At 39.3% G+C, this 24,193-nt stretch overlaps 2 protein-coding genes across 2 annotated transcripts in view; both read right to left on the reverse strand.

Annotated features, from left to right (window-relative positions):
* LOC117510849 (protease-associated domain-containing protein 1-like) lies at positions 1–8,796 on the reverse strand. Its single transcript, XM_034170738.1, has 5 exons — positions 8,616–8,796; positions 6,605–6,705; positions 6,345–6,454; positions 562–729; positions 1–464 (listed from the first exon to the last, which is right to left on the reverse strand). Exons 1-5 carry the CDS (start codon positions 8,689–8,691, stop codon positions 344–346), a joined length of 576 nt encoding a protein of 191 aa, XP_034026629.1. The 5' UTR covers positions 8,692–8,796; the 3' UTR covers positions 1–343.
* Positions 8,797–16,846: 8,050 nt separating this feature from the next.
* Positions 16,847–24,193, reverse strand: part of si:dkey-88e18.2 (interleukin-12 subunit beta) — a 28,459-nt gene continuing 21,112 nt past the window's right edge. The window contains exons 2-7 of the mRNA XM_034169585.1: positions 22,997–23,257; positions 22,363–22,465; positions 22,065–22,255; positions 21,627–21,775; positions 20,741–20,851; positions 16,847–17,098 (exon numbers count right to left, since the gene is read on the reverse strand). Coding sequence (XP_034025476.1) covers positions 16,979–17,098; positions 20,741–20,851; positions 21,627–21,775; positions 22,065–22,255; positions 22,363–22,465; positions 22,997–23,257 — 935 coding nt within the window. The 3' untranslated portion in view covers positions 16,847–16,978. The remainder of the gene's footprint in view (positions 17,099–20,740; positions 20,852–21,626; positions 21,776–22,064; positions 22,256–22,362; positions 22,466–22,996; positions 23,258–24,193) is intronic.

The following is a 24,193-nucleotide window of genomic DNA, read 5'->3' on the forward strand; positions in this document are numbered from 1 at the left end:
ACACAACTGATTGCATTACTGGAACGGAGAGAGCAAACTGTACACAACAAGGTGTGGTGATTTTTTTATACCATGTTATTTTCCCCCCTGAAGTAACCATGATTACATACAGCTGGAGGCATACTCAGTGAAAAACCTCATCACCTTAACAGCATCATACGCTCCCCAGCCTCTGCCCCTTCTGTGTGTTTTTGTTGCGTTTATAACCCAAAACTAAAGTATGCAAATCTGTTGAACTGCCACCAGATAATTTTCCTGTAAGGCCTGTGGGTCTATTCACTGTTGACAGGATGTAAACTGATGACTGACTGACCATTAGGTGTGTTTGAAGGAATGTGTTATTTCACCACAGTGTCCACGGGGGTTGCTTAAGAGGAAAAGAAGCCAAAGAAGAAACATTGACAGGAATTGAAATGACAGCCCACTGCAGTGCTTGTCTCTGAAGTGACCGTCTGATCATCATCCTAGATGACAAAAATCATCCATGACCACAAATGTCTGTATGACCTTGACACATAAAACAGACATGAACAATGGTGTGTTTTTCTGTGTGTGTCTTACCCGTCACGTCCCAGCAGGAAGAGTGCGGGTATACTCGGTTTAGCAGCACTCCCATCAGTGATCATATCGAGATACTGACTGTCGTTATCCTCCACATTATCTGCAATTATAACAGCTTTGCCTCCTGCTTCCTCCACATGCTGGGCCTTTTGTATAAAGGAACAACCTCTAGAGTACACAAAAATATGCAAAGCCAAGAGACAGGGTATGAGAAAATCGGCAAATGTCAAGGAGTTTGATTTTCAACTCTATATGGACCAACAGTGGCAGAGGTCAACCTTTTGGATGAAGGTCAAGTTCACTGGGATCAAATGTCAGATCACTGTAACTCAGTGGTGGGCACAGTTCTGCTAACCGCTAATTAGCAAAGCTAACTTTTTTGTTAGCGGATTAGCTTTTCAGATAACCTCAAAAACCATCAGCGGACCAATTAACTTCTGCTAAATTTAGTTCCACTAACGTTTTTTTGCTGGCATAGTTAGTAAAGCCGAACAGTCAAAAACATTTGTAAACCCTAAAATCACACATTGGTTCCTGTCTGTTATGCAGGGCTGTACGCTTAGCTTTTTTACTAGCAGCACAGGTGCTCCTAAATGAAAAAATTTAGGAGCACAATGATATTTAGCCACATCACTTATTGTTATACAACACTGTCCCAGACAACAGAGAGTACTTTGAAGCCCCTGAAATCTCTGTTTAAGAGAACTTTAAAAGTTTTAGATAGAAAGCCTTTAAATGATCATTATTGTAATATTTAATGGGCTGGCCCCTCCACCTCTAAAAACATTTATTGATAGGAAAAACAATAACAATGGAATGGGCACCAGAGCATCAACAAGAGGGGACTGTATTGTTCAAAGATGCAGGACTAAATTTGGCCAAATGGTGGTGTTTATCAGAGGAACAAACTTATGGAACGCTCTGCCAGAGCATATCAGAAACTGTGGACAATATTCAATTTTCAAATAAGCTCTTAAAAATTGGTTGAAAACTAACCAGTCATGTAGCCATAGATAATTATGCATTTTGGTCTTTTTTAATTTTCAGATTGATCCTTTTATTGTAAATTGTTTGCTGTCAAGTTGTGTGTGTCTGGTATAATGTCAAATGTCTGTGTTGTCAGATTTATTGTTAAATGTTTGTACCTGCCTTAGGACAACGGATGAAATTTAGCTCTTGTGCTAACTCTGGCATATTTATGTTGACGCTTTTGCTGACGCATTGATTAATATGCACTGTCCTAATTCAAATAAATAAATGAAATAAGGCAATAGTGACCATGTGATATTTAGGCGCTATTCACACTGCCATCCAGTAGATGGCAGTATTATATGCATTTTGACCCATCTACTGGATGACTGAATAGCGCCCAAATATCACAAGGTTGCTATTTGTTGTGCTGAGTCACACTTAGGCTCAGGCTAGGAGCCTAGGGGGGAAGGAGCCTGAGCTTGTGCGGGAGGTTGAGAGATACCGACTAGAGATAGTCGGGCTCACCTCCACGCACAGCTTGGGCTAAGGTACCCAACTCCTGGAGAGGGGCTGGACGCTTCATTTTTCTGGCGTTGCCCACGGGGAGAGGCGGAGAGCTGGAGTCGCATTGCTTATTGCTCCCCAGCTCAGTCGCCATGTGTTGGAGTTCACTCCGGTGAACGAGAGGGTCGCGTCCCTACGCCTTCGGGTCGGGGACAGGTCTCTCATCGTTGTCTCGGCCTACGGGCCGAGCAGCAGTACAGAGTACCCGACCTTCCTGGAGTCCCTGGGAGGGGTACTAGATAGCGCTCCGACTGGGGACTCCATTGTTCTCCTGGGGGATTTCAACGCCCATGTGGGCGGCGACAGTGAGACCTGGAGGGGGGTGATCGGGAAGCACAGCCTCCCCGATCTGAACCCGAGTGGTGTTCAGTTGTTGGACTTCTGTGCTAGTCACAGTGTGTCCATCACGAACACCATGTTCGAGCACAAGGGTGTCCATAAGTGCACGTGGCACCAGGACACCCTGAGCCGGAGGTTGATGATCGACTTTGTAGTCGTATCATCTGACTGGCGGAACCCTCTGTCAGCGAGGTCTTCAACTTGGAGACATGTAGTCCGAGTGGACCATGTTCTCCACCTCCATTGTTGATGCGGCCGCTAGTAGCTGTGGTCGCAAGGTCTCTGGTGCCTGTCGCGGCAGCAATCCCCAAACCCGGTGGTGGACACCGGAAGTAAGGGATGCCGTCAAGCTGAAGAAGGAGTCCTACTTATCTTTGTTGGTAGGTGGGACCCCAGAGGCAGCTGACAGGTACCGGCAGGCCAAGCGTGCCGCAGCCCGTGCGGTCACAGAGGCAAAAACTCTGGTCAGGGAGGAGTTCGGGGAGGCTATGGAGGAGGACTATCAGTCGGCCTCGAAGAGATTCTGGCAAACCGTCCGACGTCTCAGGAGGCGGAAGCAGCTCCAGTCTGTTGACCCTGACTGGGGATGTTGTCGGGCGGTGGAAGGAGTACTTCGAGGATCTCCTCAATCCCATCGTCACGTCTTCTGAAGAGGAAGCAGAGACATGGGACTCAGAGGCAGACTCATCCATTACCCAGGCCGAAGTCACAGAGGTGGTTAGAAAGCTCCTCAGTGGCAAGGCTCCTGGGGTGGATGAAATCCGTCCTGAGTACCTTAAGTCTCTGGATGTTGTGGAACTGTCTTGGCTGAAACGCCTCTGCAACATCACGTGGCGATCGGGGACAGTGCCTCTGGATTGGCAGACCGGGGTGGTGGTCCCTCTGTTTAAGAAAGGGGACCGGAGGGTGTGTTCCAACTATAGGGGGATCACACTCCTCAGCCTCCCCGGTAAGGTCCATTCCAGAGTACTGTAGAGGAGAATTCGACCAACAGTCGAAACTCAGATTCAGGAGGAGCAGTGTGGTTTTCGTCCTGGTCGCGGCACACTGGACCAGCTCTACACGCTCCATCGGGTGCTCGAGGGTTCATGGGAGTTCGCCCAACCAGTCCACATGTGTTTTGTGGATCTGGAGAAGGCGTTCGACCGTGTCCCACGGGGCACCCTGTGGGGAGTGCTCCGGGAGTACGGGGTCCTTTGCTAAGGGCTATCCGGTCCCTGTACGACCGCAGCAGGAGCTTGGTTCACATTGCCAGTAGTAAGTCAAACCTGTTTCCAGTGCACGTTGGCCTCCGCCAGGGCTGCCCTTTGTCACCGGTTCTGTTCATTATTTTTATGGACAGAATTTCCAGGCGTAGCCAGGGTGTAGAGGGGGTCTGGTTTGGGAACCACAGAATCTCGTCTCTGCTGTTTGAGGACGATGTGGTTCTGTTGGCTTCGTCAAATCAGGACCTTCAGCGTGCACTGGGGTGGTTTGCAGCCGAGTGTGAAGCGTCTGGGATGAAAATCAGCACCTCCAAATCTGAGGCCATGGTTCTCGACCGGAAAAAGGTGCTTTGCCCTCTTCAGGTCGGTGGCGTGTCCTTGCCTCAAGTGGAGGAGTTTAAGTATCTCGGGGTCTCATTCACGAGTGAAGGACGGCTGGAGCGTGAGATCGATAGACGGATCAGTGCAGCATCTGCAGTGATGCAGACGCTGTATCGGACCGTCGTGGTGAAGACAGAGCTGAGTTGGGGGCAAAGCTCTCAATTTATCGATCGATCTACGTTCCGATCCTCCCCTATGGTCATGAGATTTGGCTCATGACCGAAAGAACGAGATCGCGAGTACAAGCGACCGAGATGAGTTTCCTCCGCAGGGTGGCTGGGCACTCCCTTAGAGACAGGGTGAGGAGCTCAGTCACTCGGGAGGAGCTCGGAGTCGAGCCACTGCTCCTCCACGTCGAAAGGACTCTGTTGAGGTGGCTCGGGCATCTTTTCCGGATGCCCCCTGGATGCCTCGTAGGAGAGGTGTTCCGGGCACGTCCCATTGGGAGGAGGCCCCAGGGAAGACCCAGGACACGTTGGAGGGACTACATCTCTTGGCTGGCTTGGGAATGCCTTTGGGGTTCCCCCGGAGGTGGTGTGTGTGGATCGGGAGGTCTGGGCGGCTTTGCTTGAGCTGCTGCCCCCGCGACCCGACTCCGGATAAAGCGGAAGAAAATGGATGGATGGAGTCACACTTAAACAGAATTTTCAGTTTTGCAAATGCCTTTTTTTTTTTACAAATAAAAAATTACATATTTACAAATACACTTTTTTTTTGTAAAAACCAATACACACATTGTGTGTTGTTTTTTTTACAAATAAATAAACCAACCAACCAGTGATGAGCAGAGGCTCATTTTCCCATAATGCTGTCTTTCAACAGATCACAACGAGGAAGCTGCTCTGCTACTTATGACACCCTGACCCAGAATCAGGTTGTCTGCAAGTGATTTAGCACCAGGTTCTCCACAAGCATGAGGTGCAAGAAAGGACAGGAGCGGCCACATATCTGGCCCTGCCCCAGTCCAGTCCCGAGCAGCTCTTCTCACCGGGTTCAATCAAGGGCCAACTGAAAATCCACAGCGATTTGTCTACGCAGGATTCTGACTTAGAGGCGTTCAGTCATAATCCCACCAATGGTAGCTTCGCACCACTGGCTCCTCAGCCAAGCACATACACCAAATGTCTGAATCTGTGGTTCCTGTGGTACCGAGCAGGATTAGTATCGAAACAACTCAATGTCGATAAACTATCCGGATTAATTTGGTTTATAAATCAAACTATAAGTCAAACCTGCTTTGCTTTTCATGTCTACTGCCACACGTCTGGGGCAGTGTATGTTGAATGTAAATGACTCTTCCTTACAGCAGTGTGCAGGGCGCACAAAGACAGAAGCTCTGACTCGTTGTTTGTGTTGGATTTGTGGTTGCCTTTGCTTGTACTCAGAAGTGTCTGCAGTAAACTCAAAACTGGCTTGTCAGTAGCTTACAGTGTACTGCAGTCAATACTAACGGTTAGCGGTTAGCTGTAGCTTCCGCTAAATGTTTTAGTGGTTTATGGGTTTAGCGTAATAAAAGTTAACTTTTAAGTTAGCGGATTTGTGGTTAGCGAAGCTAGCTTTTTTGGTTAGCTGCCCCACCACTGCTGTAACTGTTACTGTCTTCATGCCAATGAGTACTACTTTCTAGTAAATGTAAACTTGCACAAAATCAAAAACTGACCAAAAAAAAAAAAAAAAATCTTTGCACAAACAAATCCTCTGATTTTGTTACAGTAGGTATGCAGAAAGAGAAAGGTTGGGAAATTTTTAAATTCCTCTCTCTCTTTCTCTATGTATGTATACGTGTGTGTGTGTGTGCGGGCGTATGCATATAATGTACAATTATTTTATAATAAATTTGTCGTTATCCAACAATTAACACAAAACATCAACATCAGATATCCAAATGTCACATGGGTTTACAAAGTAGGCTGAAGCTAAAGCTTATTAAGCTAGCCCCTTTTCACAAGTAATATTCAATGTTTTAGTTTACTCTTTAATTACATTAAAACAATATTACTCTAAACATGGAGTGGGGGGAAACTTCAATGCACATAAGAAAACTTTCAGAGCATAATGAACACATTGATGAGTTTATATTAAAGTCACTTTCACTGAAAAGGTAAAAGGTGGAAGTCAAGACTTACTAATGCCACTTCTACATCAATTCCTTATGAATTAAACAATCACCTTTAAACTGAACTTTTCCGACCAATTCACCACAAATAAACAACAATTTGCTATGAAAACCACACACATCCATCCAAAACCTGACAGAATAATAAACTCATCATATTTAATTACCATAACCTATGCAATTTTTACAGACATGCATATGCGTACCCTCTTTCTACGAGGATTACTTGTCCATTAATAATTTTTTGGTCCTTCAGGTCAGAGCAGCCATCTGCTGGGTCTGCTGGCACCAGGAAAATTTCCTCATACGTTGAAGTCTTTACAATGGTAGCAAAAAGGAGGGATGGGGGACAAAACAGAACAAATGGAAGAATGCAAGTTACAATGATGGGTGGGTGAGTGAGTGAGTGAGACCTGAAGATTCTGGGTAATAAATCACGCACAGAATAAGAGCGGACAGCACTTACAAAACTTCCTCCAAAGTCTTTCGCCGGTGCAGCACTGAATATGTACCCAATATCCTCTGGACTGATGACCCGAAAATATAGCAGCTCATTGATTCCAAGACCTGAAATCAAACATATTGGAAACAAAATTAGGTTACCAAAAATAAATAAATAAATAGTTACAGCATCAGAATTATAGCTTATTAAAGTGCACACAAAGTGATTGGCAGTAGAGGTTTTTGGCACAGGCAAACCGGGTAGCCACCCAGGGTGGCATTTTTTCATGACATATGAGGGGGCGGCACACATACTTTAAAAAAACAAAAACAAGATCTGTACCACAAAGCGGTTTTCTATTATGTGTCATACCACTGTGTTTAATTGGCAAATTGGCGCCCCCTGCAGCTGAGAAGGTGCACAGAAGAAGTGAGAAGTGTAAGGGGGAGGGGCGCATAATGAGCTGGAGGAAAACGGTCACATGACTTGTGGTGCCATCTTGGGACCAAATTTGCATTTGCTGTTAAGCTGTTTGCATATCAAGTTTATTTATTTATTCACTGAAAATGTCAGGTTGCTGTGCATTTGGATGCACAAATAGTGACATGACAAGGGGTCCAAGATGTACAGATTCCCTTCAGATCCCAACAGATGAAAAAAATTTGGGAAACTAAAGTCAGCAGTGCGGGATGGAAGCCAACCTCATCATTTGAAGTAAGTGTGTGTGTTTGTTTTTATGTATGTGTGATTGTACCTGTACATGGATGTGTTGCTCATTGTGATTACCATAATAAATAAAAAAATGTTGAAAAGGTTAATTTACTGCGTGCATCGACCAAGAGCCTGTGTGTGTGTTTGTTTATCCTTTGTGTATGTGTGTCTTAATGTGTTATGTCTGTATGTATGAGTTTATTTGCTCTCTGAAAACTCTTTAAACTTTAAAGAAAAAAACAAAAGGTGTATTTTTAAAGCCCCTCCTATCCAGTTAATCAAAAGCAGTTAAATCATTTTAAGTTCCAAGCCCTACTTTGTTACATGTCATATGTTCAAATGCTCTCCAGGCATCATGACATAACCCAAATTATTATTGCTACTATCACGGATAATTACATGTATTCACAATCATCAATCTTCTCATTTCTTATTTGCTGCTCAACCATTCACACAAACCAATATCCCTTTACAAGCAATCCGATATCTGAGCTAATACTCACAGACTGACCTCTCAGGTATCCATGTCATGAATGAAGGGCTGATGTTAATTGGTGGCATATGGACAGTATCTTGACTCCCAAAGCTTACAAATTGTTTGGTACAAGTGCAGGAATTGTTTAATGAAAGTGACTACTCGCATGTAGCTGTATTAATGATTTCAAATTCTCTTTGTACATAGCAAGGACTTGTTAGGGTTTGTGGTTATCACAGTTTAGGAATCTACGTATCAATAGCAAATATATGTACAAGTGTGCAGCCTCATAATCACCTGACCACATACAAACAGAATTTCAGTATACAAATACAGCTACATCTTGTTTAATGTACTTTACAAAAAACAGAACCTAACCCACTTAAGATACATTAATGTGGACAGCCATTAGACAGCTGAGGCAGGTTTAGAACATGGACAGGTTCTGCACTAGGAGCACTTCCAGAAATGGCTGTCACATTTGCGCTCCTGAACTTGAGCATTCCTTGTTTCTGTGGTTGTCTCAGCTGCCTAACAACCTTGTAAATTACTTTTTCTTCAGTGATTTAAGGTAAGGATTAGGTTATGGTTTAACTTCCTGAAATGCATTAAAAGTTTAAAAGCTGAACAAATACTTCAACATCTGGACTACTGCTTCGCGCACTTCCAGAAGTCTTAGTCCAGGTCCCACTTGTGTGACACATTTCACTTTTGCATCTCACGTGGAAAAGCTACATTAACAAGCCACAGCAGTAGTACAAAATAGCATTAACTGACAGTGACGCAGTACACCGACCTGTCTGTAATATAACTAATAATGGACGGAAACGAGTCTATTACGGTTCTCACCTGTCGTACGGCTAAAGTGCACAAACAAACTCCAAAGAAAAAACGCCACAGCTGACGTCAGAAGAATCTTCTTCATTTTCGCTACATGTGTGAAGCTCCGTCGTGCAGCACAAAGCAGACTGCGACAGTGATATAAGAAGCAAAGAAAGACAAGAAGCTCTGATATCTTGGAGAGCTTCCACAACGGGTGAGACTAACGCACGGGCTGAGTATGAAGTGTCGGCACAAACCATTCGGAGGAAGCGGGTGTCAGCGCTCGGTGGCGAAAAAAAAATACCTCCCATGTAAAATATGCGTAATGCAAAATAAAATACATAAACCAAAATTATGACTAATATCCCTCCTCAATGTCAAGGATGATAAACGTAAAAAAACCCTCTCTCATCAATGTCAGTGATGATAACCTTTTTTTATTGTTTGGGGGCGGGGGCTATATTGTTCCTAAGGCTACTGTCGCTTATGTGTGCAAACTGTTTCTAACAAAATAATAATAATAATAATAATAATAATAATAATAATAATAATAATAATAATAATAATAATAATAATAAAATGCCTCCCTCATCACTTTTTTTTGTGATGCCAAGGCTGATCAACTATTTTGTTTTTATGGAGCCTAATTGTTATTTTGCAGTGAAACTTCTTAAAATGTGCAACGTGTATACGCACACACACTCTCTCTCTCTCTCTCTCTCTCACACACACACACACACACACACACACACACACACACACACATATATATATATATATATATCATCCTTGACATCAGAAAAAAGTGATGAGGGATTTTTTTTTTTTTTTCTTACAAACAGAGTACAAAGAATACAATAAAAATCTGAAGTTGGGTAATCCCCCTTGTAATATTAATTAACATAAATTCATGGCACTCATTTCATGTCATTCTCAAGGATTCACCGCCCTGGTTCTTCTTTCCTGAAGCTTGCGGCCATCAGCAAGACAATATTTATTTATTTAATTGAACACAATAAAACAATATAGAAAAACATACATCTTCTTGTAGGGACTATACATTTTCATACAATAAAAGTGTCAAAATAGAAATATAAACGAAGAATTACAAAACAAAAAGAAGAAAGAAAATGCAAGAGGAGATATATCTCCACAGATCTTTCTAGCTATTTTTTTGAAGCAGCAAGACAAGCTGCACGTACAAGTGATAAGTAGCTCATCTTGTCGGGACACCGGCCGTTTTCGCCACCGAGAGCTGACACCCCATTTTCCGAATGGTTTGTGCCGGCACTGCACACTCAACCCGTGCGTTAGTCTCACTCTTCGACAACAGCAGCAGGTGATGACGTCATGTAGTTGGCGCATGCGCATTGCAGACACGGAGGACAGTTTTAAAGAGACAGTACCTGAGTTCGGCCACAAACCTGCCGCCGTATTACCTCTCGCGTGTACCGCTCCTGAGCGGTCTTTTTTTTGTCGATCTTTAACCAGATGCAAGCAATTTTATTGTTTGTGATTTTGACAAAAAAAAAAAGCCTTCATGTGCAGCTATAAACTGTGCAAATCGCCAGTTCAAAGGCTGTGGGCGAACATTTCACCTGTGTGTATGACTGAAATGGAAAGTAATGAACAAAGAGTTCTATCCCTTATTCCAGCAATAATAATAATAAGCGGCTTGTGCGTAGCCACATGTTGAGTTTTGTGTCGGATGAACTATTTTAAGACATTTATGGGGTCTGCTTGTGCAGTTTTGGAGCTTAGAGTTGCTATGAGCTTTATTATTAATATTAGACTGAAGCTCACAGAGCTGTGCGTAATAAATATTGTCATTGCAGGGAAAACTCTCCTGTAGCTAGTTTGGTGTTTTATTCTTTCAGTGCATCTATTAAAAACATCCACTATTGCTATGTTATCCGTCATGACTTTTGTTATCCATGGGGAGGTGATGGTCTAGTGGCTAAGTGTTGGGCTTGAGACCAGAGGATCCTCTGTTCAAACCCCAGCCTGACCGGAAAATCACTATGGGCCCTTGGGCAAGGTCCTTAATCCCCTAGTTGCTCCCTTTGTGTAGTGAGCACCTTGCATGGCAGCACCCTGACATCGGGGGGTGTGAGTGTGTTTGTGTGAATGGGTGAATGTGAGGCATAATTATAAAGCGCTTTCAGCATCTGATGCAGATGGAAAAACCCTTTATAAATGCAGTCCATTTACATCCACTTTTGTTCATAATATGGTACACACACACACACACACACACACACACACACACACACACACACATATATATATGTGTATATGTGTGTGTGTGTATATATATATATATATATATATATATATATATACTGAAAAGCCACGAAAAGCCGTCTGAATCTTCCGAATGGTGGAAGAGGTGGGCATCATTTTTCGGAGTCCAGCATGTCCGATACTTTTCTAACAGACCTCGTATAAATGAAATAAACTGAAATTAAATTGAAATTGAATTGAGTGGGTGATTAAGTGAGTGAGTGACAGCACTCAGGCGAATCCGTCTGGTAGTCTGAGTGCTTTGTTTTTGACTCCGGTGCAGACTGGCAGCAGTCCGTGTCTGTGTACTGATGTCTGACAATGTTTGGGCTGCAGTCATGCAGGTGTGCACGACTCAGTCCAGACTGGATCCGCCCACATTTTACGTGGTCATCTGGCAGTCATACATGGCTGTCTGTCTGATTCTGCTTGATTCCTGCTCATAGGTGTTATGTGTGATGGGGGTCTTACTTCCAAGTTCTACATGACAGTCAGTAAACATCAGACAGCTATCACCGCGCTTGTGTCGTTTGATTTGTGTTGCTTGTGTTGCTTGATTGTTTCATTTTTACATCCACAGTCAATTCAACCTATTGAGGTTTCAAATCTCGCAAAATCTCAGGGAGTTCCGCACTGTGCAAGATGTCAACAACATTGAGAAATGCACTGAGGCGGTCAGATAATGCTGCAATTTAACCGCTGCATACGGAAAATAGCATCAACATTGCAAGGTAAAACTCTTCGTATTATACAACCCCAATTCCAGTGAAGTTGGGATGTTGTGTAAAATGTAAATAAAAACAGAATACATTGATTTGCAAATCGTCTTCAACCTTTCCTTCCAACAACACTCAATAAGCGTTTGGGAACTGAGGACACTAATTATTGAAGCTTTGTAGGTGGAATTCTTTCCCATTCTTACCTGATCTTATGACTTGAGTTGTTCAACAGTCCGGGGTCTCCGTTGTCGTATGTTGCGCTTCATAATGCACCACACATTTTCAATGGGCGACAGGTCTGGACTGCAGGCAGGCCAGTCTAATACCCACACTCTTTTACTATGAAGGCACACTGTTGTAACACGTGCAGAATGTGGCTTGGTATTGTCTTGCTGAAATAAGCAGGGGCGTCCCTGAAAAAGACGTTGCTTGGATGGCAGCATGTGTTGCTCCAAAACCTGGATGTACCTTTCAGCATTGATGGTGCCATCACAGATGTGTAAGTTGCCCATACCATGGGCACTAACACACCCCCATATCATCACAGATGCTGGCTTTTGAACTTTGCGCTGGTAACAATCTGGATGGTCTTTTTCCTCTTTTGTCTAGAGGACACGATGTCCATGATTTCCAAAAACAATTTGAAATGTGGACTCATCAGACCATAGCACACTTTTCCACTTTGCGTCTGTCCATTTCAAATGAGCTCGGGCCCAGAGAAGGTGGTGGCATTTCTGGATGTTGTTGATGTATGGCTTTTGCTTTGCATGGTAGAGTTTTAAATTACACTTGTAGATGTAGTGACGAACTGTGTTAACAGACAATGGTTTGCTGAAGTGTTCCTGAGCCCACACGGTAAGATCCTTTAAACAATCATATCGGTTTTTTGCTGCCTGAGGGATCGAAGGTCACGGGCATCCAATGTTGGTTTTAGGCCTTGCTGCTTTTATGTAGAAAGTTCTCCAGATTCTCTGAATCTTCTGATTCTATTATGGACTGTAGATGATGGAATCCCTAAATTCATTGTTCTTAAACTGTTGGACTATTTTTATCATGCAGTTGGTCACAAAGTGGTGATCCTCGCCCCATCTAAGCTTGTGAACAGCTGAGCTTTTTGGGCATGCTCCTTTTATATCCAATCATGATACTCGCCTGTTTCCAATTAACCTGTTCACCTGTGTTCCAAACAGGTGTTCTTTGAGCATTCATCAACTTTCCCAGTCTTTTGTCGCCCCTGTCTTTTTTGAAATGTGTAGTAGGCATCCATTTCAAAATGAGCAAATATTTGCACAAAGACATCTATGAGTTTGAACATTAAATCACTTGTCTATATTCAGTTGAATATAGGTATATTCAATTGAATATACGTTGAAGAGGATTTGCAAATCCTCTAATCCTCTTCAACCTATATAAACATAATAAAAACAGAATACAATGATTTGCAAATCATTGTATTCTGTTTTTATTTACATTTCACACAACGTCCCAACTTCATTGGAATTGGGGTTGTATTAACTAGGTTTTTAGAGATTGTTACTGTGTTTGTTTTATGTAAACACGCAAGAATCTCAAATGATTTCTCCATTATTTATGATGGGAATTGCCGTGAGCCGCGATTGCTTCCTGTTCAGGTCATTGTGGTGGAAAGTGAAATTTGCTCTTTAACTCCGTGCTTATTGTCTTTTACAACACTGTTAGTGTTGTTTGTTCCAGAGTAACATATATAAGACGTCTGAAATTCAGTTTGTGTTTATAAAGTTCCACGCAGGTTGAAGGTAGCAGACACTGAATATTTGGAATATTTGTTTTAGCAAGTGTTCAGGGATCTCGTGCGACAGCCTCTTATAAATGTTATGAAAGGCATAAAAATTTACATTTTGGTAGTATAATGTTCATTTACAGTTGTTGTCACGTGGTTTCTCCATGTTTTTTTGATTGCAGTGCCTCTCTGGCACGCAAGGGATTATGGGATATCTCAGTAGGGCGAATAAACAGGTAACATTGCTAATATGAGATGGCTGACATTAAAAGGGCAATGCATTCTGGGTTGATTTTTCCTATATGCGGTAGGGAGAATTGGGTACATGTTGCTAATAATGATTGCTGACTCTGTAGCCTCCTCCCAGTTTGGTACAACCCCCAGGGATACAAACTTTCCCCCAGTACCCATCATCTCCCTCAAGGTGGCCACAGGCCATTTAGATCTCAGTGCTCACCCCCTTTCTCCCATGAGAAGAGAGAGATCTTCCGCCATGCTTAAGGTTAGGGTTTGTATTGTTATGGTTAGAGGACCGGGTGGAACCGGACTGTATCAGGCAGTGGACCCAAATGCTAAGAAGCAGGACACAGGAAAGATTACAAATGTCCGTTGTTTACTGATTAGCTAAAATCACCAATTTCTCAAAAAATATTTTTCCTATCAACTTTTGTTTTTCGCAGTATTCATCCTTGACCCAAAGTACATAAGCATACCAAACGGCAAATGTCAGCTGTCCCCACTTTCACCGTGATTGAAGCCATACACATGCACTCACACATGCCTGCACGCACAGAGGCCACTTGGCTATTATAACACAGACTGACTGAATGAATTAATTTTTATTTCAAACATAAAAATAGAAAAGAAAAAAAAATACAATTTTGAGAAAATGTAACAAAAGACATGCAAAAAATAATAACAGCATAGTTAATCCAGTTAGTAATAAATGAGTGAATTAACTCAGTTTATTTTGAACAAAGAAAACACAAAGGAAAGAAATAGTGATGATGATCCACAAAAAAAATGCCAACCAAGAGCCAGTGCTCGAAAAGGAGTAGGAAGAAGTACACGCTTCGACACTCCTACCTCCTTCTCACTATTCATATCTTAAAATAAATGACAACTTAATTACACCACCACATAAATCCAAGATATTTATACCCCATCAACAGCCCCCCCCCCCCCCCCCCACTGGAAAAAACTCCATAAATAACTAAATAAATCCAACAATTTTATATATATATATATATATATATATACAGTAGTGTTCAGAATAATAGTAGTGCTATGTGACTAAAAAGATTAATCCAGGTTTTGAGTATATTTCTTATTGTTACATGGGAAACAAGGTAGCAGTAGAGTCTCACAAATCCAACAAGACCAAGCATTCATGATATGCACACTCTTAAGGCTATTAAATTGGGCTATTAGTAAAAAAAAGTAGAAAAGGGGGTGCTCACAATAATAGTAGCATCTGCTGTTGACGCTACAAACTCAAAACTATTATGCTCAAACTGTTTTTTTTTAGCAATCCTGTCAATCACTAAAATAGTATTTAGTTGTATAACCACAGTTTTTCATGATTTCTTCACATCTGCAAGGCATTAATTTTAGTTGGTTTGGAACCAAGATTTTGCTTGTTTACTAGTGTGCTTGGGGTCATTGTCTTGTTGAAATACCCATTTCAAGGGCATGTCCTCTTCAGCATAAGGTAACATGACCTCTTCAAGTATTTTGACATATCCAAACTGATCCATGATACCTGGTATGCGATATATAGGCCCAGCACCATAGTAGGAGAAACATGCCCATATCATGATGCTTGCACCACCATGCTTCACCAACACTGTCTTCACTGTGAACTGGGGCTTGAATTCAGAGTTTGGGGGTTGTCTCACAAACTGTCTGCGGCCCTTGGACCCAAAAAGAACAATTTTACTCTCATCAGTCCACAAAATATTCCTCCATTTCTCTTTAGGCCAGTTGATGTGTTCTCGGCAAATTGTAACCTCTTCTGCACATGTCTTTTATTTAACAGAGGGACTTTGCGGGGGATTCTTGCAAATAAATTATTTTCACACAGGTGTCTTCTAACTGTCACAGCACTTACAGGTAACTCCAGACTGTCTTTGCTCATACTGCTGATCAATGGGTGAGCCTTTGCCATTCTGGTTATTCTTCTATCCATTTGGATGGTTGTTTTCCATTTTCTTCCATGCGTCTCTGTTTTTTTTTTTTTTTTTTTTTTTGTCCATTTTAAAGCATTGGAGATCATTGTAGATGAACAGCCCATAATTTTTTGCACCTGCATATATGTTTTCCCCTCTCCAATCAACTTTTTAATCAAACTACGCTGTTCTTCTGAACAATGTCTTGAACGTCCCATTTTCCCCAGGCTTTCAAAGAGAAAAGTATGTTCAACAGGTGCTGGCTTCATCCTTAAATAGGGGACACCTGATTCACACCTGTTTGTTCCACAAAATTGATGAACTCACTGACTGAATGCCACACTACTATTATTATGAACACCCCCTTTTCTACTTTTTTTTACTAATAGCCCAATTGCATAGCCTTAAGAGTGTGCATATCATGAATGCTTGGTCTTGTTGGATTTGTGAGAATCTACTGAATCTACTGGTACCTTGTTTCCCATGTAACAATACGAAATATACTCAAAACCTGGATTAATCTTTTTAGTCACATAGCACTACTATTATTCTGAACACTACTGTATCTGTATATATATATATATATATATATATATATATATATATATATATATATATATATATATATATATATATATATAATAGAAGTCTTATAGACACTATTTCTATGCTATAAGCCAAGTTGAGTCTCTATGATGAGACTGTGCAATCACAATGAAGTGATTTATCTCAAGTTTCATTAATATGAAAGAAGCATGTGCATGTGTACTCTTTACTGTCTAGTTAGTAAACATAGTGAACAGTGGCCGTATTGCATAGAAATGCTGACTTCATAATTTTTCAGTGTGGTTTCAGGCTATACCTACTTTTGCTAATAATAACAAGAATAATGATATTCATAAAGCAATTTTGTACTCAAACTTGCTTTACATGCAGTTTAATCAAAACAGTCACATACAGCAAATAAACAACATTATACATTATCAGTGCAATAATGTAAGTTTTAAGAAGTGATATGAAAATAGGTAGGTCAGTGTTATGAACTGAGTGATTTATTGTGGGCATGATTGTGATTATTGCTTTAGTGCTGAGGTTTAGATGCTGCAATTGAAGTGGTGGTGGTGGTGGTGGTGGTGGAGGGGTAAGGTGATGGAGATCTTGTGAGGAAGGGGGGGACATCTTGCCTATACCAGATGTTTGTACTTTTGATCTTCTATGATGTACAGATGTCTACACTGAACAAAGTCAATAATACATTCAATGTATCTGCGTTCATGCAAAAAAATCAACTTAAATGAATAAAATGGTTACTCAAGTAAGTAAAAATAAAACACAAAATTACACATGTATTTGTTTGAACAACAAAACAACATAAACAACAACAAAGAATTCCATCCAGGTTGCAATTGATGTTTTCCCTGAAAGTATTTCTGGGAACATCCGTGGCTCTGGTCCATCACCTTATTTTGTCTTCATATTTGTCTTTTTTCTCCTTCTCTTGCAGTTGTGTATTTTCCCCAACACATCTAGGCAACAATATTTTGGTTTTTTGCATTTGCATTGCTTTTTTCTTGGAATCACCTGCAACAAGGTAACAAATGATTAAACTTTCAACTAAAGTTGTGACTTGGCAGAAGAATGCATTCTACAGAATTTACCTCTAGTTTTTATTTGTTTATCTGAAAAACCTTCTGATGAAAACCTTCATAAATTTGACTAGCTTATAAACTCATGATTACACGACTTTACAGATCACTTGAAAATAATTAAATTTTTAAATATTGTCTTGTCTAAAAATCTGTTGCTTTTTCATGAGCAATGAAAAACGAGGAATGAATATCAACTGCTCTTTAGAGTTCTTTATTATAAATTAAATTATGCTGAATTATAACAGAAACAGACAAAATAAATGCATGGGATCATCAGTCTTGTCCAAATGTGACAGCTGTGTTTGCTATAGCACTACAGGAATGAAGTCAAATATTTACTCCAAAATAACATGTTCAGCAGGGATGGGAATTGAAAGGTTTTTATCTATGTTGATGCTTTTACTGATTCTGCTTATCAGTGTATTCTTTATTATCGATTCTTCATAATATTTAAGACTTTTGAAATAACTACCTCATGATTTACGATTACAAATTTTAGATTCAAAATTTAAGTTAAATTAATATTAAGTGTTTTGTTATTTATTATATTTACAACAAGCAATCAGTAAAAAACACTATGAATGTGGACAGTAAAATTCAAACTCAAACACATTCCACGCCATGTGTCCAAACTGTTGAACAGCAGTGTAAATGAAGAAACAACATGCATACTGTACAATGAAGGAAACACAAAGCTTCTTTAATTGTGCTTTTTGCAAACAGGGACAAACAAAATACACAAAAAAGCCAACACGTTGATAATGAAATAACAAGGACAAGAAATACAATGAAGAAAAAAAATACATGTTTGGCTAAACTCTAAATTAAAAATTAGATTCATGTTGAATTCTGTTTTCCACAGGTTTTTACTGTTCAATATTTTACTGTTAATCATCCCACATGGGTGAGACTTAAGCAAACTCTTTGGTTAAATCTGGTAGCAACAAACTTGTTTTCCCCCACTGATAAATTGATACAAACTTATCACATTATAATGTGATACTAATTATTTCATGAAAACATGAAAGTTTTCATATTATCATGTAATAATTATCACATTAAAACATGAAATGTTTGACATTAAAATGTGATACTTAATGTTAATAAGTGAAGCTTTTCACAGTATACGTTTTTCTTGTAATAATATACAAAGGTCTTGTTATAACATGATGTTATATGTATGTATGTATATTAGAAGATATACCTTACTGAATTTTCATGAACAGTTTCACATTATGTGCTACAGTTGTCACATTAAAACATGAAGCTTTTCACATAAAAATGTGATAAAAAGTGAAACTTCATATTACACGTCTGTCATATTATAATGTGAAAAGATCTTGTTATAACATGAAGAGTTTCAAATTATAATGGGATACTGATATGACATTAAAACATGAAGTTTTTCGTATTAAAATGTGAAACTACATTAAAATGTAATACTCATCACATTAAAATGTGAAACTTTTTACATTAAAATGTGATAGTCATTACATTCAAATGTGAAACTATTTGCATTTTAATGTGATACTCATCACATAAAAATGTGAAACATTTTGCATTAAAATATGATACTCATCACATTAAAATGTGAAACCTTTCATGTTAAAAGTGATTTCTATCTCATTGCGACAAAATGTGTAAGAATACATTCACTTTAAATATAAAAATGTTCCCATTATAATGTAGAACTGATAATTAAAAAAAGTTTTTTTTCCTGATATGGCAACATTACGCTTCTGTAAAAATAACATTATCTACAGTGTGGGTGGATGTTTTCATTTATAAGTAAGTAGCTAAGACTTTTCTTTGACCGTTTTTGCACATTCATAAATATGTCAGTGGTCATGTTTACTTCAAATAAATAACATTGTAATAAATAAAAATCTTATATAAAAAATGAAATACCATTAAATTAAGGTGTTATGTGTACGCTGCATCTGGAAAGTATTCACACGACAGCATTTCACTTTTTCCACATTTTGTTATGATACAGCCTTATTCCAAAATAAATTCACTTTGTCTGTCATAATTCTACTCACAACACCGCATAATGACAACATAAATTTTTTTTCTGCAAATTTGTTAAATATAAAAAACTAAGAAATTACATGCATGCGTTGAACACAGCAGCAGCTCAGCCCAGCAATGCAGCTTAATAGCGCAGATCTGTGTAACTTTCAACACTAATATTTGGGAATGTGTGAGTGTCAGAGTAAGTTTAATATTTTCCTTACATAATTTAATGTTAATTAATTTTACTGGCTCAATATCCAGGTCAGAATTTTAATTAATTTTTCTTTGTTCAATCATGTATCCCCATTGAAAATGCATTAACATCCAGGAACTTCGTCAATATTTTGCCCGGTTAGGAGGTGTCATGTCGCTGTCCATGAAGGGACATTCGCGTTTAGTGGGCAGCATTGGGAGTGCAGAATCTAGTACACATATATAACCTCTTTGGTATTCATACCCTTTGCTCAATACTTTGTTGATGCACCTTTGGCAGCAATTACAGCCTCAAGTCTTCTTGAATATGATTCCACAAGCTTTGCACACCTATCTTTGGGCAGTTTTGCCCATTCCTCTTTGCAGCACCTCTCAAGTTCCATCAGGTTGGATGGAGAGTGTCGGTGCAACAGAGCTCCAGAAATGTTCAATTCAGGTGTGGGTTCTGGCTGGGACACTCAAGGACATTCAATCCTGATTGGTGGCCTGCTGCAGAGATGGTTGTCCTTCTGAAAGGTTCTCCTGTCTCCACAGAGGAATGCTGGAGCTCTGCCAGAGTGACCATCATGTTCTTGGTCACCTCCCTGACTAAGGGATTGCTCAGTTTAGTTTTGGCCAGCTCTAGGAAGAGTCCTAGTGAATCTGAACATCTTCATTTATGAATAATGGAGGCCACTGTGCTTATTGGGACCTTCAAAGCAGTAGAAATGTTTCTGTACCCTTCCCCAGATTTGTGCCTCGAGACAATCCTGTCTCGGAGGTCTACAGACAATTCGTTTGACTTCATGCTTGGTTTGTGCTCTGACATGCGCTGTCAGCTGTGGGACTTTATATGTAGACAGATGTGTGTCTTTCCAAATCATGTCCAATCAACTGAATTTACCATGGGTTGACTCCAATTAAGCTGTAGAAACATCTCAAGGATGATCAGTGGAAACAGGGTGTACCTGAGCTCAGTTTTGAGCTTCATGGCAAAGGCTGTAAATACTTATGTACATGTTATTTCTTAGTTTAAAAATAAATAAATTTTCAAAAATCTAAAAAAATAATTTTTCTGATGGTCATTATGGGGTATTGTGTGTAGACGTTTGATGGAAAAAAAAAATGAATTTACTCCATTTTGGAATAAGGCTGTAACATAACAAAATGTGGAAAAAGTGAAGAACTGTGAATACTTTCTGGATGCACTCTATGTCTTGGCCATTGGTGTGTGACTGTTAAGACACCCAGCAGCTGTGTTTGAAAGGAGAAAGCAGACAGCTGGTGGACACGTGAGAGGACACTGATTGAAACAGGGGACAGCACAAGGAGATAATGTTGGGTTGGAATAATATCAGTAGGTTACATTTTTCCATGGGGTCCACTGGCTCCAAGCTGAAAGCACCAGCGAGTCTCTGGAACGAACTCTCAGCTTGCTAATCCTCTTCGGTATCAAATCAGATGTAGAGTATTCACTCTGAAATCAGAAAGATTGAACAGTCAAAAAAATTAAAATAAAGCACTACAGAAAAATAAAACGCTATGAGACATTTTAATTCAGCAGACAGTATGAAAGTTTTAATGCTGCAAATATTAATCTATTATTAATTGATTAGTAAATTAACTGTTAACTATTGTGAAAATTGATTTGTACTTTTGTGCCCTTTTTAAAATGCCCATATTATCTGATTTCAGCTTCTTAAATATTAATATTTTCTGGTTTCTTTACTCTTCTGTGACAATAAATCAATATCTTCAGGTTGTAAACAAAACAACACGTGACAACATCATCCAGGGATTTGAGGAGATTTTTCTTTCTTTTTTTAATATATAAAATGGACCAAATAACTAATCAGTTAATCCAAAAAATATTCTTTAATGAATCATGAACTTATAGTGAAAATAATGGTTACTTGCAACCTGATTTAATGTCACAAATTTTAATTTTTTATTTTGTGTTTCAGGTAGACATAAATCTGCATGTAAGAATTATCCCCTTATGGCACCTTATATGTTTTATATTTTTTCTTTTTTAAAATTGTAAAATAAATACTTCTTTTGACAAAATATTTGAATACAAGGTTGAATTTGTGGCTATGTTTTACTGTTAAATTAGACAAAGGATTGATCAACTCATCTGAAAATAATCAACAGAGTGAGTGAAAAAAAATAGTTAGATTAATTGATCAATTAAAAAAATCAACAGATTATAATAAAAAAATTGTGATATTCAGGCCCAGTATATTTCATACCTTGCCGTTATCTTTATACACATATTCAATCTGGTGCTCCAGAGTGAAGAAGCTATGAGGACTGGACCAAGTGGATGGTGGGTCAATGGTCACTTTGAGGTCCTGACCCTCCTCCTGACATCCGACTATCAGTGGACTATCTGGTTGGACTGGACAGAAATATAAAATAAACAAATTAATGTAACCTGCATTAAAGTGTCAATGGATTAAAAAAAAAAAAAAAAACTAAATATGAAAATGTGTATGAAATGAGTTAGTCTTCAGTCAACATTTCAAAAACTTACAATTTAAAATGTTATAAATATCCACACATCATTTGTTACTCATCTGAAATGTTATTTCTGTCAGTGAAAAATACATAAAACATAACAGTAATCTTCTACAGTTAAACTCAATTGAAATGATAATGCGATACACATTTTGCTTGGTTCATCTTACTGATGTCTCTGAGATAAAATGCCTTGGTCATTCTGAGAAGGTAGAGATTATAAATGGCCTCAGCAGTGAGTTCAAGCCTGGTGTTTTCTTCGGCGTAAGGTGAGAGGGAGTGCGACAGCTCAAAGTGAAACCCCCCAACGAGTTGACGGTGCCTGCTGCCGACCCAGCGGCATGACTTCTTGGCTTCCCTGCTACAGAGGGAGGCACCAAAATGGATTCAGTGGGAAACACGAACCTCAGAAGGTGTGCAGTTTTGAAATGATACATATCTTCTCTTTTTTCTTTCTTTTGGTCTTACCATTCAGGGCCCAGTCCAAGACGCACTGCCGTGTACTCGCTGTTGGTCCATTCACAGCTGAAGGTGCAGCCGTAAGACTTTGACCGACAACTGAACAGGGAATCTGTGATGATACATGTTTAGCTTTTGTCACATTATACACTGAAGAGAAAATATCACTGAATTACAGACATTGGAGAGAGTATCCCCCCCCCCACCCCCCAAATGTTTACATAAGGTACATCTTTGTCCTACATGTTCCTTAAACTAGTGTTTCCTATTAGCACATCACGACGGACTGTATATATGCCCAGCATGTTCATATTAGCCGAAGGTCATGTCTGTCTATCGGTTTGCTGGCTGACTCCTCCCACTTCTTTTTTGCTGATTTCTACCAAACATATGTCAGTAAAGGTTGATCCTGAAATTGCCATTCAAGAATGAATTTTGGTCAAGGAATTTATTTTTCAACCCAGTGTGGGCCAAAAGTGGCACATAACTGCCCTGGCAAAGTCAGCCACAGGTCAGTCATGTGGGTGAAAGTTAAGGTCATTGGGGTCAAATGCGAAATTTCTGTAAACCTTAAAGTCTTCGTGCTCTCTGGTACTATTACCATTAACAGAAGAGATAGTCAAAAGAAACAGCAGTATCTCACCTAAGTCCTTCTTGTCTTCAGCCTCCAGCAGCAGATGAGTTGATGATATCTTTTGCTCTCCACTCCAGCAGCTGTACTCTCCCAACATCGGTGTGTCCACTTCTGTCACCATCAGATTCTGACCGACTTGCCTGAAGTTATCTCCAAAATCCAAGTCCTCGATCATTTCATTCCTCTCAAACTTCCATGTGACAGCCTCATGGATGTTTGTATTACATGTCAGTGTGACTGGATTTATGTCATTCTTTTTTGCCACCACAACTTCAGACACAAAGAAAAAATTGTACAAATTCACAGAGACATATGTTGTAAAAACACTGAAAATGAACGTATTAAAGATGTAGCTGATGTAAAACCACTGAAGCTGTGGCAGAAGAAATATAAATGCATGCTACATAGCTCATAAACAAACATACAACTGTCTGGGAAGTTGTTGAGTCCATGTGCTGCTGGCAGGCTGATGAACAGAAATCCCAAAATGACCAAAGTCCTCTGAGGGATTCAAAGATAGAAAACAGAAAAGTCACTCACACACACACACACACACACACACACATATAAAATTGTATAATTGTACTATTTAAATGTATTAAATTACCTTTCAAAGTGTGATATTTACATATATGCAAAATGTGTATTTTTAGTATTTTAAGATTAGCGTCCAAAACATGCTTAAAATACAATTAAGGGTATACAGATTGTTATGTGTGTTTATATAGTTTTAAAGTGTACTTGCATGTATTTAATTGTAAACAATTATAATCTAACATACTTAATTACTTCTCCAAGTGTGATGTATATATATGCAAAATGTGTATTTTAGTATATTTAGATTATATTAGTTTCAGAAAGATGTCTAAAAATCCAAGTGTATACAAAATGTTATGTATGTTTACATTTGGTATTAAAGTGTATATTTATATTTAATTTTAAACTTGATTATAATCTAATAGTGTACTAAATTTTTAAAGAGATATTTAAATATATGCAATCTGTGTATTTGTGTCTAAAAATGTTTAAATATAGAATTAAGTGTTTACAAAATAGTATGTATATTTAGATTTAGAATTAAAGTATACTTCAATACATTTAAACATAATTACAATCTTAGTGTACTCACATTTGAAAGTGTCATATTTACACATATGCAAAATGTGTATTTCACACAATATGTTTAGATTTAGTGTTAAAGTTATT

This window comes from Thalassophryne amazonica, chromosome 5 (genome assembly GCF_902500255.1).
Source record: "Thalassophryne amazonica chromosome 5, fThaAma1.1, whole genome shotgun sequence".
Taxonomy (NCBI): Eukaryota; Metazoa; Chordata; class Actinopteri; order Batrachoidiformes; family Batrachoididae; genus Thalassophryne; species Thalassophryne amazonica.

Bases quoted from the DNA above. Each gene is read 5' to 3' on its own strand.
- LOC117510849 (XM_034170738.1), bottom strand. From the start codon at position 8,691: ATGAAGAAGATTCTTCTGACGTCAGCTGTGGCGTTTTTTCTTTGGAGT. The intron at 6,455-6,604 runs GTAAGTGCTGTC...ACCATTGTAAAG, and splicing joins AAGACTTTGGAGGAAGTTTT to ACTTCAACGTATGAGGAAAT. The intron at 465-561 runs GTAAGACACACA...TTTGTCATCTAG, and splicing joins TTCCTGCTGGGACGTGACGG to GATGATGATCAGACGGTCAC.